The 14,279-nt window shown below is 42.1% G+C and overlaps 2 protein-coding genes across 11 annotated transcripts in view; one reads left to right on the plus strand and one right to left on the minus strand.

The window, feature by feature from the left end:
* Window positions 1-3,497, minus strand: part of DLG2 (discs large MAGUK scaffold protein 2) — a 1,355,349-nt gene extending 1,351,852 nt beyond the window's left edge. For 8 of the 10 annotated variants that reach the window (XM_067466492.1, XM_067466491.1, XM_067466494.1 and 5 more), the window contains exon 1: window positions 3,363-3,497. The gene's annotated coding sequence lies outside the window, so the exon portion shown is untranslated. The remainder of the gene's footprint in view (window positions 1-3,362) is intronic. The other 2 variants (XM_067466495.1, XM_067466499.1) reach the window with 1 other exon arrangement.
* Window positions 3,498-3,588: 91 nt separating this feature from the next.
* Window positions 3,589-12,420, plus strand: LOC132772259 (transmembrane protein 126A-like). Its single transcript, XM_067466509.1, has 6 exons — window positions 3,589-3,697; window positions 7,148-7,267; window positions 7,803-7,923; window positions 9,725-9,918; window positions 11,195-11,309; window positions 12,205-12,420. The coding sequence occupies exons 3-6, from the start codon at window positions 7,811-7,813 to the stop codon at window positions 12,404-12,406; spliced, it is 624 nt and encodes a 207-aa protein (XP_067322610.1). The 5' UTR covers window positions 3,589-3,697; window positions 7,148-7,267; window positions 7,803-7,810; the 3' UTR covers window positions 12,407-12,420.
* Window positions 12,421-14,279: the final 1,859 nt, after the last annotated feature.

Genomic DNA, 14,279 nt, shown 5'->3' on the forward strand with positions numbered 1-14,279 from the left:
TCAATTTCCCTTCTGCTGCCATCTATAGACTTGAAGAAAGAGCTAGAGACAAAAAGTGGTGTCTTAATAAAGCAGGAGTTATGAGGAAGGAGTTATGGAAACAAAGCAAAACAGCTTATGATATTGACTGGTCACGTCAGCGAGAAACTGAGAGTTCATCTACGTTATAGAATTAGTGCAGTTTGACACCACTTACGGAATGATGCTGCAGAATCATGGTTTTGTTTTGGGTTTTTTTCATGTCAGGAGCAACTTGAGAAACTGCAAGTCACTTCTTGTGTGAGAGAACTGGCCGTCCGCAAGGACGTTGCCCAGGGGACGCCTGGATGTTTTACCATCCTATGGGAGGATTCTCTCATGTCATAGAATCATAGACTCAACGAGTTGGAAGAGACCTCATGGGACATCCAGTCCAACCCCCTGCCAAGAAGCAGGAAAAACGAAATGCAAAGATACAGAATGGGGGACAATGCCTGGCTCGAGAGCAGTATGTGTGAAAAAGATCTTGGAGTCCTTGTGGACAACAAGTTAAACATGAGCCAACAATGTGATGTGGCGGCAAAAAAAGCCAATGGGATTTTGGCCTGCATCAATAGGAGCATAGCGTCTAGATCTAGGGAAGTGATGCTACCCCTCTATTACGCTTTGGTTAGACCACACCTGGAATATTGTGTCCACCACAATTCAAGAGAGATATTGACAAGCTGGAATGTATCCAGAGGAGGGCGACTAAAATGATCAAGGGTCTGGAGAACAAGCCCTATGAGGAGCGGCTTAAGGAGCTGGGCATGTTTAGCCTGAAGAAGAGAAGGCTGAGAGGAGATACGATAGCCATGTATAAATATGAGAGAGGAAGTCACAGGGAGGAGGGAGCATGGTTGTTTTCTGCTTCCTTGGAGACTAGGACGTGGAACAATGGCTTCAAACTACAAGAGAGGAGATTCCATCTGAACATGAGGAAGAACTTCCTGACTGTGAGAGCCGTTCAGCAGTGGAACTCTCTGCCCCTGAGTGTGGTGGAGGCTCCTTCTTTGGAAGCTTTTAAACAGGGGCTGGATGGCCATCTGTCAGGGGTGATTTGAATGCAATATTCCTGCTTCTTGGCAGGGGGTTAGACTGGATGGCCCATGAGGTCTCTTCCAACTCTTGATTCTATGATTCTAGGAATATTGCATTCAAATCACCCCTGACAGATGGCCATCCAGCCTCTGTTTAACAAACCTCCAAAGAAGGAGCCTCTACCACACTCCGGGGCAGAGAGTTCCACTGCTGAACGGCTGAAACCAGGAAGGGGAAGAGAACGAAAATTCACATACAGATTGATTGTCCCTTACCAATAGTTTTCTTCCAAGCACGGCTTGGAAGAAAATGATATCCGCAGCTGGAAAACTATTATCGCTTCCGGCAGACCCATCCAGTCAATTTAAAACAATGTTTCTGGAACATAGTCATACAGGCCTGAAAACCCAGTGATTACGGCCATGAAAGCCTTCGACAACACATATGAAATTTAACTTCTCATTTTTATTATTAGTACTGGTGCCAATCTTTGTTCTACCATTTTCAATATATGCCTTGTCATAGTAGTTTATGTCATATGTTGCACCTGATGAGGAGAGGTGAACAGCAAATAAAATTTTGGAGCAATATTACATTTGTGTATACAATAGACTCTCAGTTAACCGGCACCTATGGGAATTGTTTGGTGCTGAATAAATGTAGTTCCTGGTTGTTTGAGATTTACTATTGAAAATAGACCTAATTAATACTACACTCCATACTATAGCATTCCAAAAACTCCATACCAGGCCTGGGCAAACTTTGGCCCTCCAGGTGTTTTGGACTTCAACTCCCACAATTCCAGCTGTTAGGAATTGTGGGAGTTGAAGTCCAAAACACCTGGAGGGCCAAAGTTTGCCCAGGCCTGCTGTATACTGATTTGATATGATCAGAAAGCCCTCCCTGGGCAACCCATGTTGACAATACAGGTGTCTACACTGCAGAACTAACCCAGTTTAATACCACTTTAATTGCCATGCTTAAAAAGCTACGGAATCATGGGAATGTTAGTTTGGCGAGGCACCATCACACTTGGGCAGGCCTTGGAGAACTACAACTCCCACAATTCCACAGCACTGAGCCGTGGCAGTTATTTACCATGCTTAAAAAGCTATATAATCATGGGAATGTTAGTTTGGTGAGGCACCATCACGCTTGGGCAGGCCTTGGAAAACTACAACTCCCATTATTCCACAGCACTGGGACATGGCAGTTATTTACCATGCTTAAAAAGCTATATAATCATGGGAATGTGAGTTTGGTGAGGCACCAGCACGCTTGGGCAGGCCTTGTGAAACTACAACTCCCATTATTCCACAGCACTGGGCCGTGGCAGTTATTTGCCAAGCTTAAAAAGCTATGGAATCATGGGAATGTTAGTTTGGTGAGGCACAATCACGCTTGAGCAGGCCTTGGAAAACTACAACTCCCACGATTCCACAGCCCTGAGCCACGGCAGTTATTTGCCATGCTTAAAACGCTATGGAATCATGGGAATGGTAGTTTGGGGAGGCACCAACACGCTTGGGCAGGCCTTGGGAAACTACAACTCCCATTATTCCACAGCACTGAGCCATGGCAGTTATTTGCCATGCTTAAAAAGCTACGAAATCATGGGAATGTTAGTTTGGTGAGGCACCATCACACTTGGGCAGGCCTTGAAAAACTACAACTCCCACGATTCCACATCACCAGCCATGGCACTTATTTACCACGCTTAAAAAGCTATATAATCATGGGAATGTTACCTTGGTGAGGCATCATCACGCTTGGGCATGACTTGGAAAACTACAACTCCCACGATTCCACAGCACTTAGCCATGGCAGTTATTTACCATGCTTAAACAGCTATATAATCATGGGAATGTTAGTTTGGTGAGGCAACATCACGCTTGGGCAGGCCTTGGAAAACTACAACTCCCACAATTCCACAGCACTTAGCCATGGCAGTTATTTACCATGCTTAAAAAGCTATATAATCATGGGAATGCTAGTTTGGTGAGGCACCATCATGCTTGGGCATGCCTTGGAAAACTACAACTCCCACAATTCCACATCACCAGCCATGGCACTTATTTACCATGCTTAAAAAGCTATATAATCATGGGAATGTTAGTTTGGTGAGGCACCAGCTCGCTTGGGTAGGCCTTGGAGAACTACAACTCCCATTATTCCACAGCACTGGGCCATGGCAGTTAAAGAGGTATCGAAGTGGGTTAATTCCGCAGTGTAGATGCACCCAGTGAGGGGCTGAAGGCTGGAGGCCTCCCCCACCATCCCCCAAAGTGGTTTGAATCCTTTACCTGGCGAGGATGAGGCGGGCCCTTCAGCTCCATCGCCACCGAGGCTCCGTCTCGGGTCCTTCTGCTGCTGGTTCCTCCATCCTCTCCGCCCCTCCTCGCCTTAGCAACGCTTCAGCCACGGCCTTCTCATGATTGACAGCAAGGGACTCCCGCCCAGCCAATCGGAAGCTCCCCTCAGGAGAGGGCCGGAGGAGCAGGGACCAATGGGAGAGCGGGGATTGTGGGCGGGGCGAAAGGGGAGTCACCTGACCTGGACAAAATGGCGGCCCCCAAGGGGAAAGGGCGTGTGAGCCTTTCTTAGAGGGGATCCGGAGCGGATCTTCGCGTTGAAGAAGGTATGAATTACTGTACTATTATTTCTGCGGATTTACAATCAGAATCCCCAGAGCTCAAGTATTCCAGCGTTGTCTGAATTAGACCACACCTGGAATATAGTGTCCAATTCTGGGCACCACAATTCAAGAATGATATTGTGTCCAGAGGAGGGCGACTAAAATAATCAAGGGTCTGGAGAACAAGCCCTATGAGGAGCGGCTTAAGGAGCTGGGCATGTTTAGCCTGAAAAAGAGAAGGCTGAGAGGAGGCATGATAGGTAAAGGTAAAGGTAGTCCCCTGACATTGAGTCCAGTCATGTCTGACTCTGGGGTGTGGTGCTCATCTCCATTTCTAAGCCGAAGATCCAGCGTTGTCCATAGACACCTCCAAGGTCATGTGGCCGGCATGACTGCATGGAGCGCCGTTACCCTCCCGCCGGAGCGGTACCTATTGATCTACTCACATTTGCATGTTTACGAACTGCTAGGTTGGCAGAAGCTAGGGCTGACAGCGGAAGCTCACGCCGCTCCCCGGAATCGAACCTGCGACCTTTCGATCAACAAGCTCAGCAGCTCAGTGCTTTAACCCACTGCGCCACCGGGGGCTCCCTATATGTGAGAGGAAGCTACAAGGAGGAGGGAGCAAGCTACTTTACTGCTTCCTTCAAGACTAGGACGCGGAACAATGGCTTCAAACTACAAGAGAGGAGATTCCATCTGAACATGAGGAAGAACTTCCTGACTGTGAGCGCCATTCAGCAGTGGAACTCTCTGCCCCGGAGTGTGGTGGAGGCTCCTTCTTTGGAGGCTTTTAAGCAGAGGCTGGATGGCCATCTGTCAGGGGGGATTTGAATGCAATATTCCTGCTTCTTGGCAGGGGGTTGGATTGGATGGCCCAGGAGGTCTCTTCCAACTCTTTGATTCTATGAAATGCCCCATCTCTACTGCCATTCTATTCTGAAGCCTTTGACTGTGTGGATCATAATGTTGTTGTGTAGTCGTGTTGTTGTGTACTCCGTGACTCATGGATTAGCCCACACCAGAGCTCCCTGTCGGCCATCACCACCCCCAGCTCCTTCAGAGTCTAGCCAGTCACTTCAAGGATGTCATCCTTCCATCTTGCCCTTTTTGAGTTATGATGTCACTCAAAATGAGCAGAACTTTTTTGTACGACAAGCGACTGTCATCCATGCCATGGTCACGTCTAGGCTGGACTATTGCAACGCCCTGTATGTTGGCCTTCCTATGTCTACGACCCGAAAGCTCCGTATTGTTCAGAATGCGGCAGCCAGGTTACTCACAAGAACGCCCATGAAATGCCATATAACACCAGTGCTGCAACATTTACATTGGCTTCCAACTGAGTACCGTGGCCTGTATAAGATGTTAGTTCTGACCTTTAAAATTCTTTACAGCTAGGGTCCATCATACCTTAGGGACCACCTCTCCTTCTCCCATCATCGGAGGTCGCAATGACCAGCCCAACGTGACTTACTCTATATACCAGGTCCTAGAGAAGTGCACTTGGAAAGTACCAGATGCAGGGCTTTTTCTATTTCTGCCCTGCCTTATGGAATTCCTTGCCTCCCGATATGAGAGCCATGCGTGATTTAGGGCCTTTTACTCTAGCACTTAAGACCTGGCTTTTTACTAGAGCATTTGATCTCTGTTAATTTGTAATTTCTGTTTGTATGTATTTTATCTTTTACAATTTAGCTGTAAATCGCCTAGTGCATTCTCGGATGGAGGGCGATTAATAAGTAATTAAATATGATGATGATAATGCAGTTTATGAGCCATATAACACATTTTCTAGCTGCATTGTGTGTCAGTGCAGCTGGGGCCAGTGCCAACTTTGCTTTCTGAGTTTCCATGTATACACACTTTGTTTCCTGCACAAAATTATTGAAAATATTGTATTGAATATGAAGCTGTGTCTCTAAGGTGTCTTGATTCACTGAGCTGTGGGTGTAGTCATTGTATATCTTATGTCTCCCTTTGGCAAGTTTTGCTCTACTACAGCATTTTTGGTTTGGCTTTGTTCATAAGTCATGTACAAGGCAGATAACTGGTGAACCATACTCATTATTTGGGTTACAGTGTTTCTCTTGAGTTTTAGAGAATTAAGAAAACCAAATTAAGTATACAGTTTTAATCTATTTTCAATTTGTAACAGCAAATGGAAAAATAAAAATATATAAAAGCTGATGGTTCACTTCATTCACTGTTACATTTTTACAAGTAATGAGAAGCTAGACACATGCTGCACTGCCATATAATGCAGTGAAAGAATCATATTAGCCTGGCGTGTCCATACAGTGCAACACACTAATGCAATTGAATGTGGATGTAAGCCATTTAATGTAACTTGACCCAGGGCTGAAAAAACATTGGGAAAGATCTGAATCCTGTGGCAAATTCTGGACCTTTCCCGGTGTTGAAGCAGTGGGGACTACCATCTCTGATCCAAATGCAGGATCTAAGGGAATTCTGGAGTTTGTAGTTTAGGGAGGCCCAGGGCTTCTCTGGATGAGCGGTTTAAAGGCCCCTACCTAAACTACAAACTCCAGGAGGCAGTCACAGCATTTAAAGTGGATTAAAGTGGATAAATGCTCAAGTGTGATGAGGCTTTAAGATTGCATCCCCCCCCCCCAACACATACACACCCATCCGATGATCTGTGGGCTCAGGCAGCTTGGGGAGGCAGGATGGCAGTGACTCACTGCTTCCTAGCACCACCACCACCCCCCTCTCCTGCCTCCATTTACAGAAAATCCCCCTATTATTGCCTGTATTGTCAAAGGCGTTCATGGCCGGAATCACTGGGTTGTTGTAGGTTTTTTTGGGCTATATGAAAAAGGTTCTAGAGGCATTCTCTCGTGACATTTCGCCTGCATCTATGGCAAGCATCCTCACAACCTCTGAGGATGCTTGCCATAGATGCAGGCAAAACATCAGGAGAGAATGCCTCTAGAACATAGCCATATAGACCGAAAAAAACTACAACAACCTATTATTGCCTGTTTACTTTGTGATTTTTCATCATTCAGGAAGCAAAGGAGTTTGGAGGAGGGGAGGGGGCTTACTTCTCCCAGGCTCCTATACTTCCAGAATAACAAAGTAAATAGCAGGTAGTGGTGGTAAAGGGGAATTTTCTGTACTTTTGAGGGGGATACGAGTGCAGGGAAGGCAGGAAACAGAGCCCATGCCCAGCCCTGCTGAACCAGCTTTGGCACAGATGGGCCAACAGCTGCTGTCCCACTGCAGATGTGGCATAGAATGGCCTAGTGTGCAGCTTAGAATCAGCATTTTTAATGCTGGTTCCAAATCTTATTATGTGCCCTTGTGAAAATGTCCGTAACACTATGTAACACGACTTTTGTTGCTGGTTTATAAATGTCATTTCCTAATTGGTTCTGTCAGAAAAACATGGAAAAGGTTTACTAAATTGCAAAATCTTTGCTTTTGCAGGACACCCAGCAGCACATTTTGCTATAATTTTTCAGTGAATCTCTCAAGAGTCTCAACCAATTCAAGAGTTTGTGGCAGCCACAAAAACGAAACTTCTGGAGTATAACAACTGCTTTCAAAGTAAGTACCACATAATTAAACAGGAAACAACTTTCAAACCAAGAAGACTTCCCCCGCCCCTAAATTTTGTTTGTTTATCCAGTGGCTTCTTTCCTTACAGCTGTTGCAAAGGCCGTCTTTCCATCCTTGCTTACGTCAGCATAGTTACACCTGTGTAGTGCACCTTTAAGATTCAGGCCAAGTTATCTAGGTAAATCAAAGTGGTTGACTTGTACAACTACAACTATGGGGGAAAGGGCGGGATAGAAATGTACGAAATAAATAAATAAAACGTAACTTTTAGGGTAACTTCTGGGGAATTACCTGGAGAAACTTGAAAATTCCTTGAAAGGAACTATTTCATCAGGTGTGAGTAGTAAGTGAAACCACAGGCACAGCAGTAGTACCAAACTCTTGATTTTAACAGCTTCATAAATCTTTTTGTTTTTGCCATTTGGTGTGTTGCTGTTTGAATTGACTCAATTTGTTTCAGGTGTTTCTGATTTTCACACACACTTGCAGACAGCCTCATTTCATTACTTTCCCAATGTTTCAGGTACTAAAATGGCAGGAGGCGAATTTCTTGAACCGGCTTTGGAGAAGGAAGTTAATATTGCAAGAAGAGATCGAAATGAAATCTTAAAAGATAGATTTGGGCGCCTGTCAGAAGCAGATCAGTAAGTGACAAATTGTTGCATGTAACACACTTCTGCTGGATAGTCCCCATTTGAAAATCATTCATGAATTTGCAGAATGGAATATGGTGTTACTGTGTGGTGGCGCTCATGTTGAAATCTTGCACAAAGGTTTAGCATTCAGACCTCTGCCCAAACTCCTTCCCCCCCCCCCCCCCAACATACATATATACACGCAGGAGTAATAGCGTAGTCCTCTTTCATTCCAATGGCATTTTCTCATATTTATTTTCTAAAATAATCTAGTTGTTTGCATTAAACTCAAGGCCTGAGATTTAAAAAAATTAAAGATTTGTTTTTTTAAGAGTTGAGAGAGGGTGCATTTTCTGGTTTTCCAGACAATTAATCTCCTGCCTTGTCATATGCAGTGCCTGCATTATTTCTTTGCAGCTGAGAGGATTTTTTAAAAAAAATATGGCCGCAGTCATATGAACACTTGGTGAGGCCTGCAGAATTACAGCCTACATAACTTGTTAAAGCTGTAGTGATGGTTGTCCTATTATCTCCGCTATGAATCTTGTTGTCTCCATGAATCTTTAAGCTCATGCGTCTGGCACAAGAGAGACTATATTCCAACAACTTAAAATAAGCTTATGTACATTGCGTGCAGAACAGAAATCCAATTATGCACCCTATTGGCAAGCAAGCAATTTTTACTGGGATTGGAGCAGCCAAGGCAATGACTATAACACACGATTTCACTTATACTATAAATAATCTAAACACCCAAAATAATACATTATTACATTTGCTTTGTGGTGAAATAGAAATTACTCCAAGTTTATTGCATTCACATATAGCTGTCCAATTATTTCTCCTGTAAAAACATGCTAGATTTGGCTAAAATGGTGTACATGGTGGAAGTCATGATGATTACAAAACATGTTATCATGCCTTCCACTAATGGTAACCTTATTCTAGGTTTTTCTTGGCATGATTTATTTGGAGGCAATTTGTCATTCCCTTCCTCTATACATGCATTCAAACCCTGGTCTTTCAGATCCAATACTCAAAATCACTGCAGAACAGTGTCTCACGCTTTGTGGATTAAAGTAGTTCATATCCAACTGAAACATACATTGATGAGAAATTTCCACTTAAACCATTTGTTTTTAGTTGCTTTTAAGTCAGGTAACATATAGTGACCTTGTGAATGAGATACCTGAAACCACCAATAACCTTGCAGAAGTTCTGTAAACTCAAAGCTGTAGCTTCCTTGATTTGAATGTTACCATTTGTAATGTTTTCCTACAGCCTCCCACTTCACTAAGCATTATCTTCTTTTCTAACATCCAGAGCTCAATTTAGTCATTTCCGAGTGGGTTTTTTTCCCATGTACATGAAATTCTTGGAGAAATGTGTGAAACCCCATATTTGACATTTTGGCTACTAAATCCCAGCCAGAAGTAGGAAGAGACTTGAGGCAACCAATACCTTTTACAAGAAAGGTTTGATGCCCACAATACAGAAAGGGAGCTGTACATGTGCTTATTTGAAAGCCCTCATAGAATCAGATTTTAATGACTTACCAATTGTGAATGTCTTACAAGTAGCAGATGAACTTTGGGAGAAAGTAGGCAGGGCAATACACTGACGTGTGTCCTGCAAATGCCATGTGGGAAAATGCTGTCAATGCTTGGAAGCTGGATATGGATCCTTAGTTAGGACTGCACTTCATTTTAAAAATCGGTTTGTGTTTGGGGATCCTCCTTATTCCAGGAGAAATCCAAGAGGATAGACAGTTTAAAAAATGAGGCTAAGCTAACTTTTATCTTTCTAACAGGAGTCTGTTTCAATCTGGATCTGTCATCCTTTCGTTAAACTCAAGCTTGTGTGGCTTAGTAGCTAACACTTTAGTTAGGAGACTCCTACATGTTACCCAGGCTCCTTTCGCATCCGGTTTGCCCATGGTGGTCCTACCATTCATCTCAACTATGGTCGTTTACGAGGCATCAATTAACCAGCCATTAATGGAAGGTATGTTTCTCTGCATCCAGCTAAACTATAACGTTTCACTTGTATGGACACTTTTTATTCAATAATGAATGGTATAATGCTTCCAAAGTTTTAGTGGGTCCTAGAAACTACATAAGGCTTGGCCCAATGCTGACAAGTAAATAATAGCAAAATCATTCCCTGCTCATAGCAGTAGGGGACTATGAATACTTCTATTTTAATCAAATCACTTGTACATGTACTTGTACATGTGCATTAACTTGTGAACAGAAAGTGAATTTGACTGGTTGACTACCAACAAGTCGACTTCAACTTTGAATGAGATTTCCAAGTCAACCTGTCATCAACAGCCCCACACAGGCCTTACAGACTCAGGGCCATGGCTTCCTTGATTGAATCTACCCACCTGTAGTTTGGTCTTCCACACTTCCTGCAGCACTCCAATTTCTACCAAGCACTGTTGCCTTTTCTGAGTCCTTATCTTCTCGCGATATTGCCAAAGTACAAAGGGTTCAATGTAATTGCAGTGGCTTCTTAGAATCCAGGCTGTATTTAGTTTATAATGCATTTATTTTTTGGCAGTTCAGAGGAGCCTCAGAATTCTCCTCCAGCACATTTTAAATGATACACTGTTTTGTTTAAAACTGGGACACATTTACCTTCAGTATTGAAAACATTGTTACTAGTTACAGAAAACATTTTAACTTTCATGTTTCCAACCTTCTATATTGCCTAGTTGCTGAACATGGCTTCTTAGAAACCAGGTGAAATCTTTTAGGGAGGGGCTGAGACAGCAAACAAACACCACAGGAGTGTTAACCCTTCCCTTCCCGATGCTATCCAAAGCTACAAAATATGTATGCTATGGCTGGAATTACACTTTTAATATGTATCCATTCTGACTTACACACACATTCAACTTAAGAACAAACCTACAGAACCTATCTTGTTAGTAGCTTGGAGACTTCCTGTACTGTACTATGACAGATCCGAAAGAAATCTAAGCAGGTTCCTATTTATCCTGGAAGTTTATGTTCCTAACACATTCTCGGGTGTTTTCTTGGCAACTTTTATTTGGAGTTGCCTTTGCATTCCTGAGGTTATATAGATGAGGAGGGATTCACACCCTGTTCTGCAGAACTGTACTCCAATGCTCAAACCATTATACCTTGCTGGCTCTCCATTCTAGCAGTATCTCATTCAAATTATGAAACCAGGTGTCAAATCCTAGCCTGTAATAGGGAAGCTTAGCAACATACACTTGTCAAACTCTCTGGTGTCCACTTTCCTTCTTCAGGTGATTTGAACTGTGCAACCTGTGCTTGGATTAGAGGTGGTGCAATTGGAGCCTTTGTTGGCAGTGTGTACCCTATTTTTCTAGCTTTACCGCTCAATGCAGCTCTTGCATCAAGGTAAGTCTGCTCTGTATTTCAAATGTTGCATATTGACCATTTTGGAATGTGGTGGTGTTCAATGAAATGAAAAAGCAAATGGCTAAACTGCAGTGCCTTCCAAGTTGCTTGTAGGATTGGAAAACTTTAGGGGAAATAGTTTTAGAGGACAATAGACTACACATTATCTGCAAACTGTATCAGTATCAACTTCTAAGAAGATACAGCTTCATTTTTTATGAAGCACACATTACTTTTAATAAGAGACCTTTGTTTTTGGACTTATGCGTGTGAACTTCAAGGCTCTATCATTTTTTTTAAAAAAAGCTCTATCATTTAAAAAAAATCTATAAATTGTTTTTGTGATTATCTTACACCACACTGTCTAAAATATTGTCATAACTCTGAGGAAACTGCTTATATATGGACTTGTTCAAAGAAACCAAAATGCACAGAAAAATAGCAGTTGCCACAGGGCTCCAGGTTTCAGAGTTATTTTAGAAAATGGCTTATAATCCATTACATAGATAATGAAATGAATTATAATCGTTCTTAGTTTGTGTTTGATTCTAACATTTGTAAGGTATTCCGTCAATAGTGTGACAACACTATTCTATACAGAAAAAAATCTGCAAAGCACTCTTGTCAACAATAACCTATTAAGCATATTTCTACATAAATGGTTTCCCAGTTATTATACTGCAGTTAGATAATGCATCGATGAGCAATCGCTTTGAAAACCTACCACTCACATCTGAACACTCAATAGATATTGTATGTTAGGCACACTTCAGCGCTTGCTTCTTTTTCAGCTAGCAAACTGTTTATCTTCAACTGATTTGCACAGCAGTTGCAATTTTGTAGCCACTGAAGTATGTATTTACCATTTTTTAAAATACCACTTATCCTTCTCCAGGTACAAAACATCTCCCATGCCAAGTAAAGAAAACACTTTCCACTACTGGAAGTCAATTTGTAAACCAGTTTTCAGCAAGATGAAATTTGCTATTCTCCTGCAAATTGTCTTTGGCACATATCTGAGCTCAAAGCATCATGAAATATATTTGAAGATGCTGCAGCAGCCTGCCCCTGGAAAGGATCCTGAAGAACTCGAATAAACTTTGAAACTGTAGTCACTGCGTATTCTTTTTTCCTACGTGTTTACCTATGTGTTTATTATACTTTTTCTAAAAAATATTTCGAGGCAACATATATAGTAGCTGATGTGACTAAAGTTATCTTAACTGGACTTAGGAATGTTTGAGACATTTATGAAATCTGACTTGCCTGCTCCATTCCTCTCCCATTTGTGAGGAATGTGACTCCTCATATCTGCCAGACATCAGGTTTTTTTATAGGCTAGAAGTATCAGAAACATGCTGTATAATTAACAGAATTGGAAGAGATCACAAGGGCCATCCAGGCAAAACCCCTGCCATGCTAAAATACTGTCAAAATTTTTGATACATGACCTTATCCAGTTCCTGTTTTAAAACCTCCAGAGACTCCACCACACTGAGGCAATGCATCCCATTGTTGAGCAGCTCTGACCATCAGGAAGTTTATTCTAATGTTTAAGCGGAATCTTTAAGGGAAGGAGAAAGACCCTCCACATTTGCATGGCTCACCACTGCTGTATCCTAACTGATATCAGAGCCACAGCCAATTATGCTGATTTTGCAACAGTACTTTGGGTCCAGAACCAAGCAGTTCCTAACTTATCTCCAAGGATACAAAATGGCAATTACTTCTAGCTTAGAATACGAACACGTTGGGTAGGAGTGGAAGGCAAGCTGCTGACCACACAGTAATGCTGCTGAACCTTTTAAAAGTATGGGGCCAGCCCTACCTGGTGGCTTATTTTTGTATGTTCTTGACAGTGAGCTGACCGTAAACAAGGTCTTGTGTGAGTCAAATTTTGGCAATCCCAACTAGAGTAAATCCAAACAACCATTAATGGTGACTCAATACATGCACAAATCCAACTGAGTCAATATCATCACTGAGGCTGGGATTTACAATAGGATTTAGGTCTAAATTAGAGAGGGATAAGATTCTGGCACTCAAGTGAGTAACTGTAGGCAAAGTGTCTTCCCTAGTATTCCAATTTCTGTAAGGATCAGCATCTTTGAGAGATCCCCTTGGCCTCTAAGGTAAGAAGAAATGATACTAGAATTTTTAAAAGGCTCTTCTTAGGCATGAGGAATTTACAGACGCCTTCTGCAGTGCCCTTTTGCTTACTCACATATTTTAACCTATGCTGTTAAAATATTTTTACCCAACTGGAATAATACATAAGTTTAACTCAAAATTTTCATTAAATATTTTTAATCCCCACAAATAGCATAAATTATTATTTTGTCAGTGTGGGGATCTCAGCATAATCAATCTTAAGCGAAAGTCTAAAGGTATAAGGACCACATCTAAAAAGGAATACCTCCCCTACTTCTATTCATGTTAACCAAATACATGTGTGCATCTCTTAACCCAAAAATGGCCAACAGGCAGGTAGATTATACAGGCAATATCTACAGTGTAAGCAGAACCACCCAGGAAAAACATACAAAGTGCCCGGTGGATCTAAAGACATACTATCTGGTTCAACAGGTGCCTCATATTGCATAGCATCAACACCCAAAACAGTACAACAAATCACATGGTATTTTGCAAATGTCCTTTAGCTAAAAGTTTTCTGCCCAAAACCAATGGTATGCTTGTTCATTTTGCAGCAACACACCCCCTATTTCAAGCACTACTTACCTGTAAGTTTCTGATTTTTGGCAAGTCTAAAAGGTCATGAAAATTCTTTTAAATTCTCCAAATTTTAAAACTCACAGGTTCAACTTTATAAAGATGTGGACAATTGTAGCTTTGGAGGTATTTTTAAACAGCCAGTCAATTGTTTACATACAATTATGTATGCTGCCTAGAGTTACTGGATGTTGCAGTATAACATTTAGAAAATTGCAATTATTCTTTCTGACCCAAACC

Source organism: Anolis sagrei, chromosome 3 (assembly GCF_037176765.1).
Source record: "Anolis sagrei isolate rAnoSag1 chromosome 3, rAnoSag1.mat, whole genome shotgun sequence".
In the NCBI taxonomy this organism is placed as follows: Eukaryota; Metazoa; Chordata; class Lepidosauria; order Squamata; family Dactyloidae; genus Anolis; species Anolis sagrei.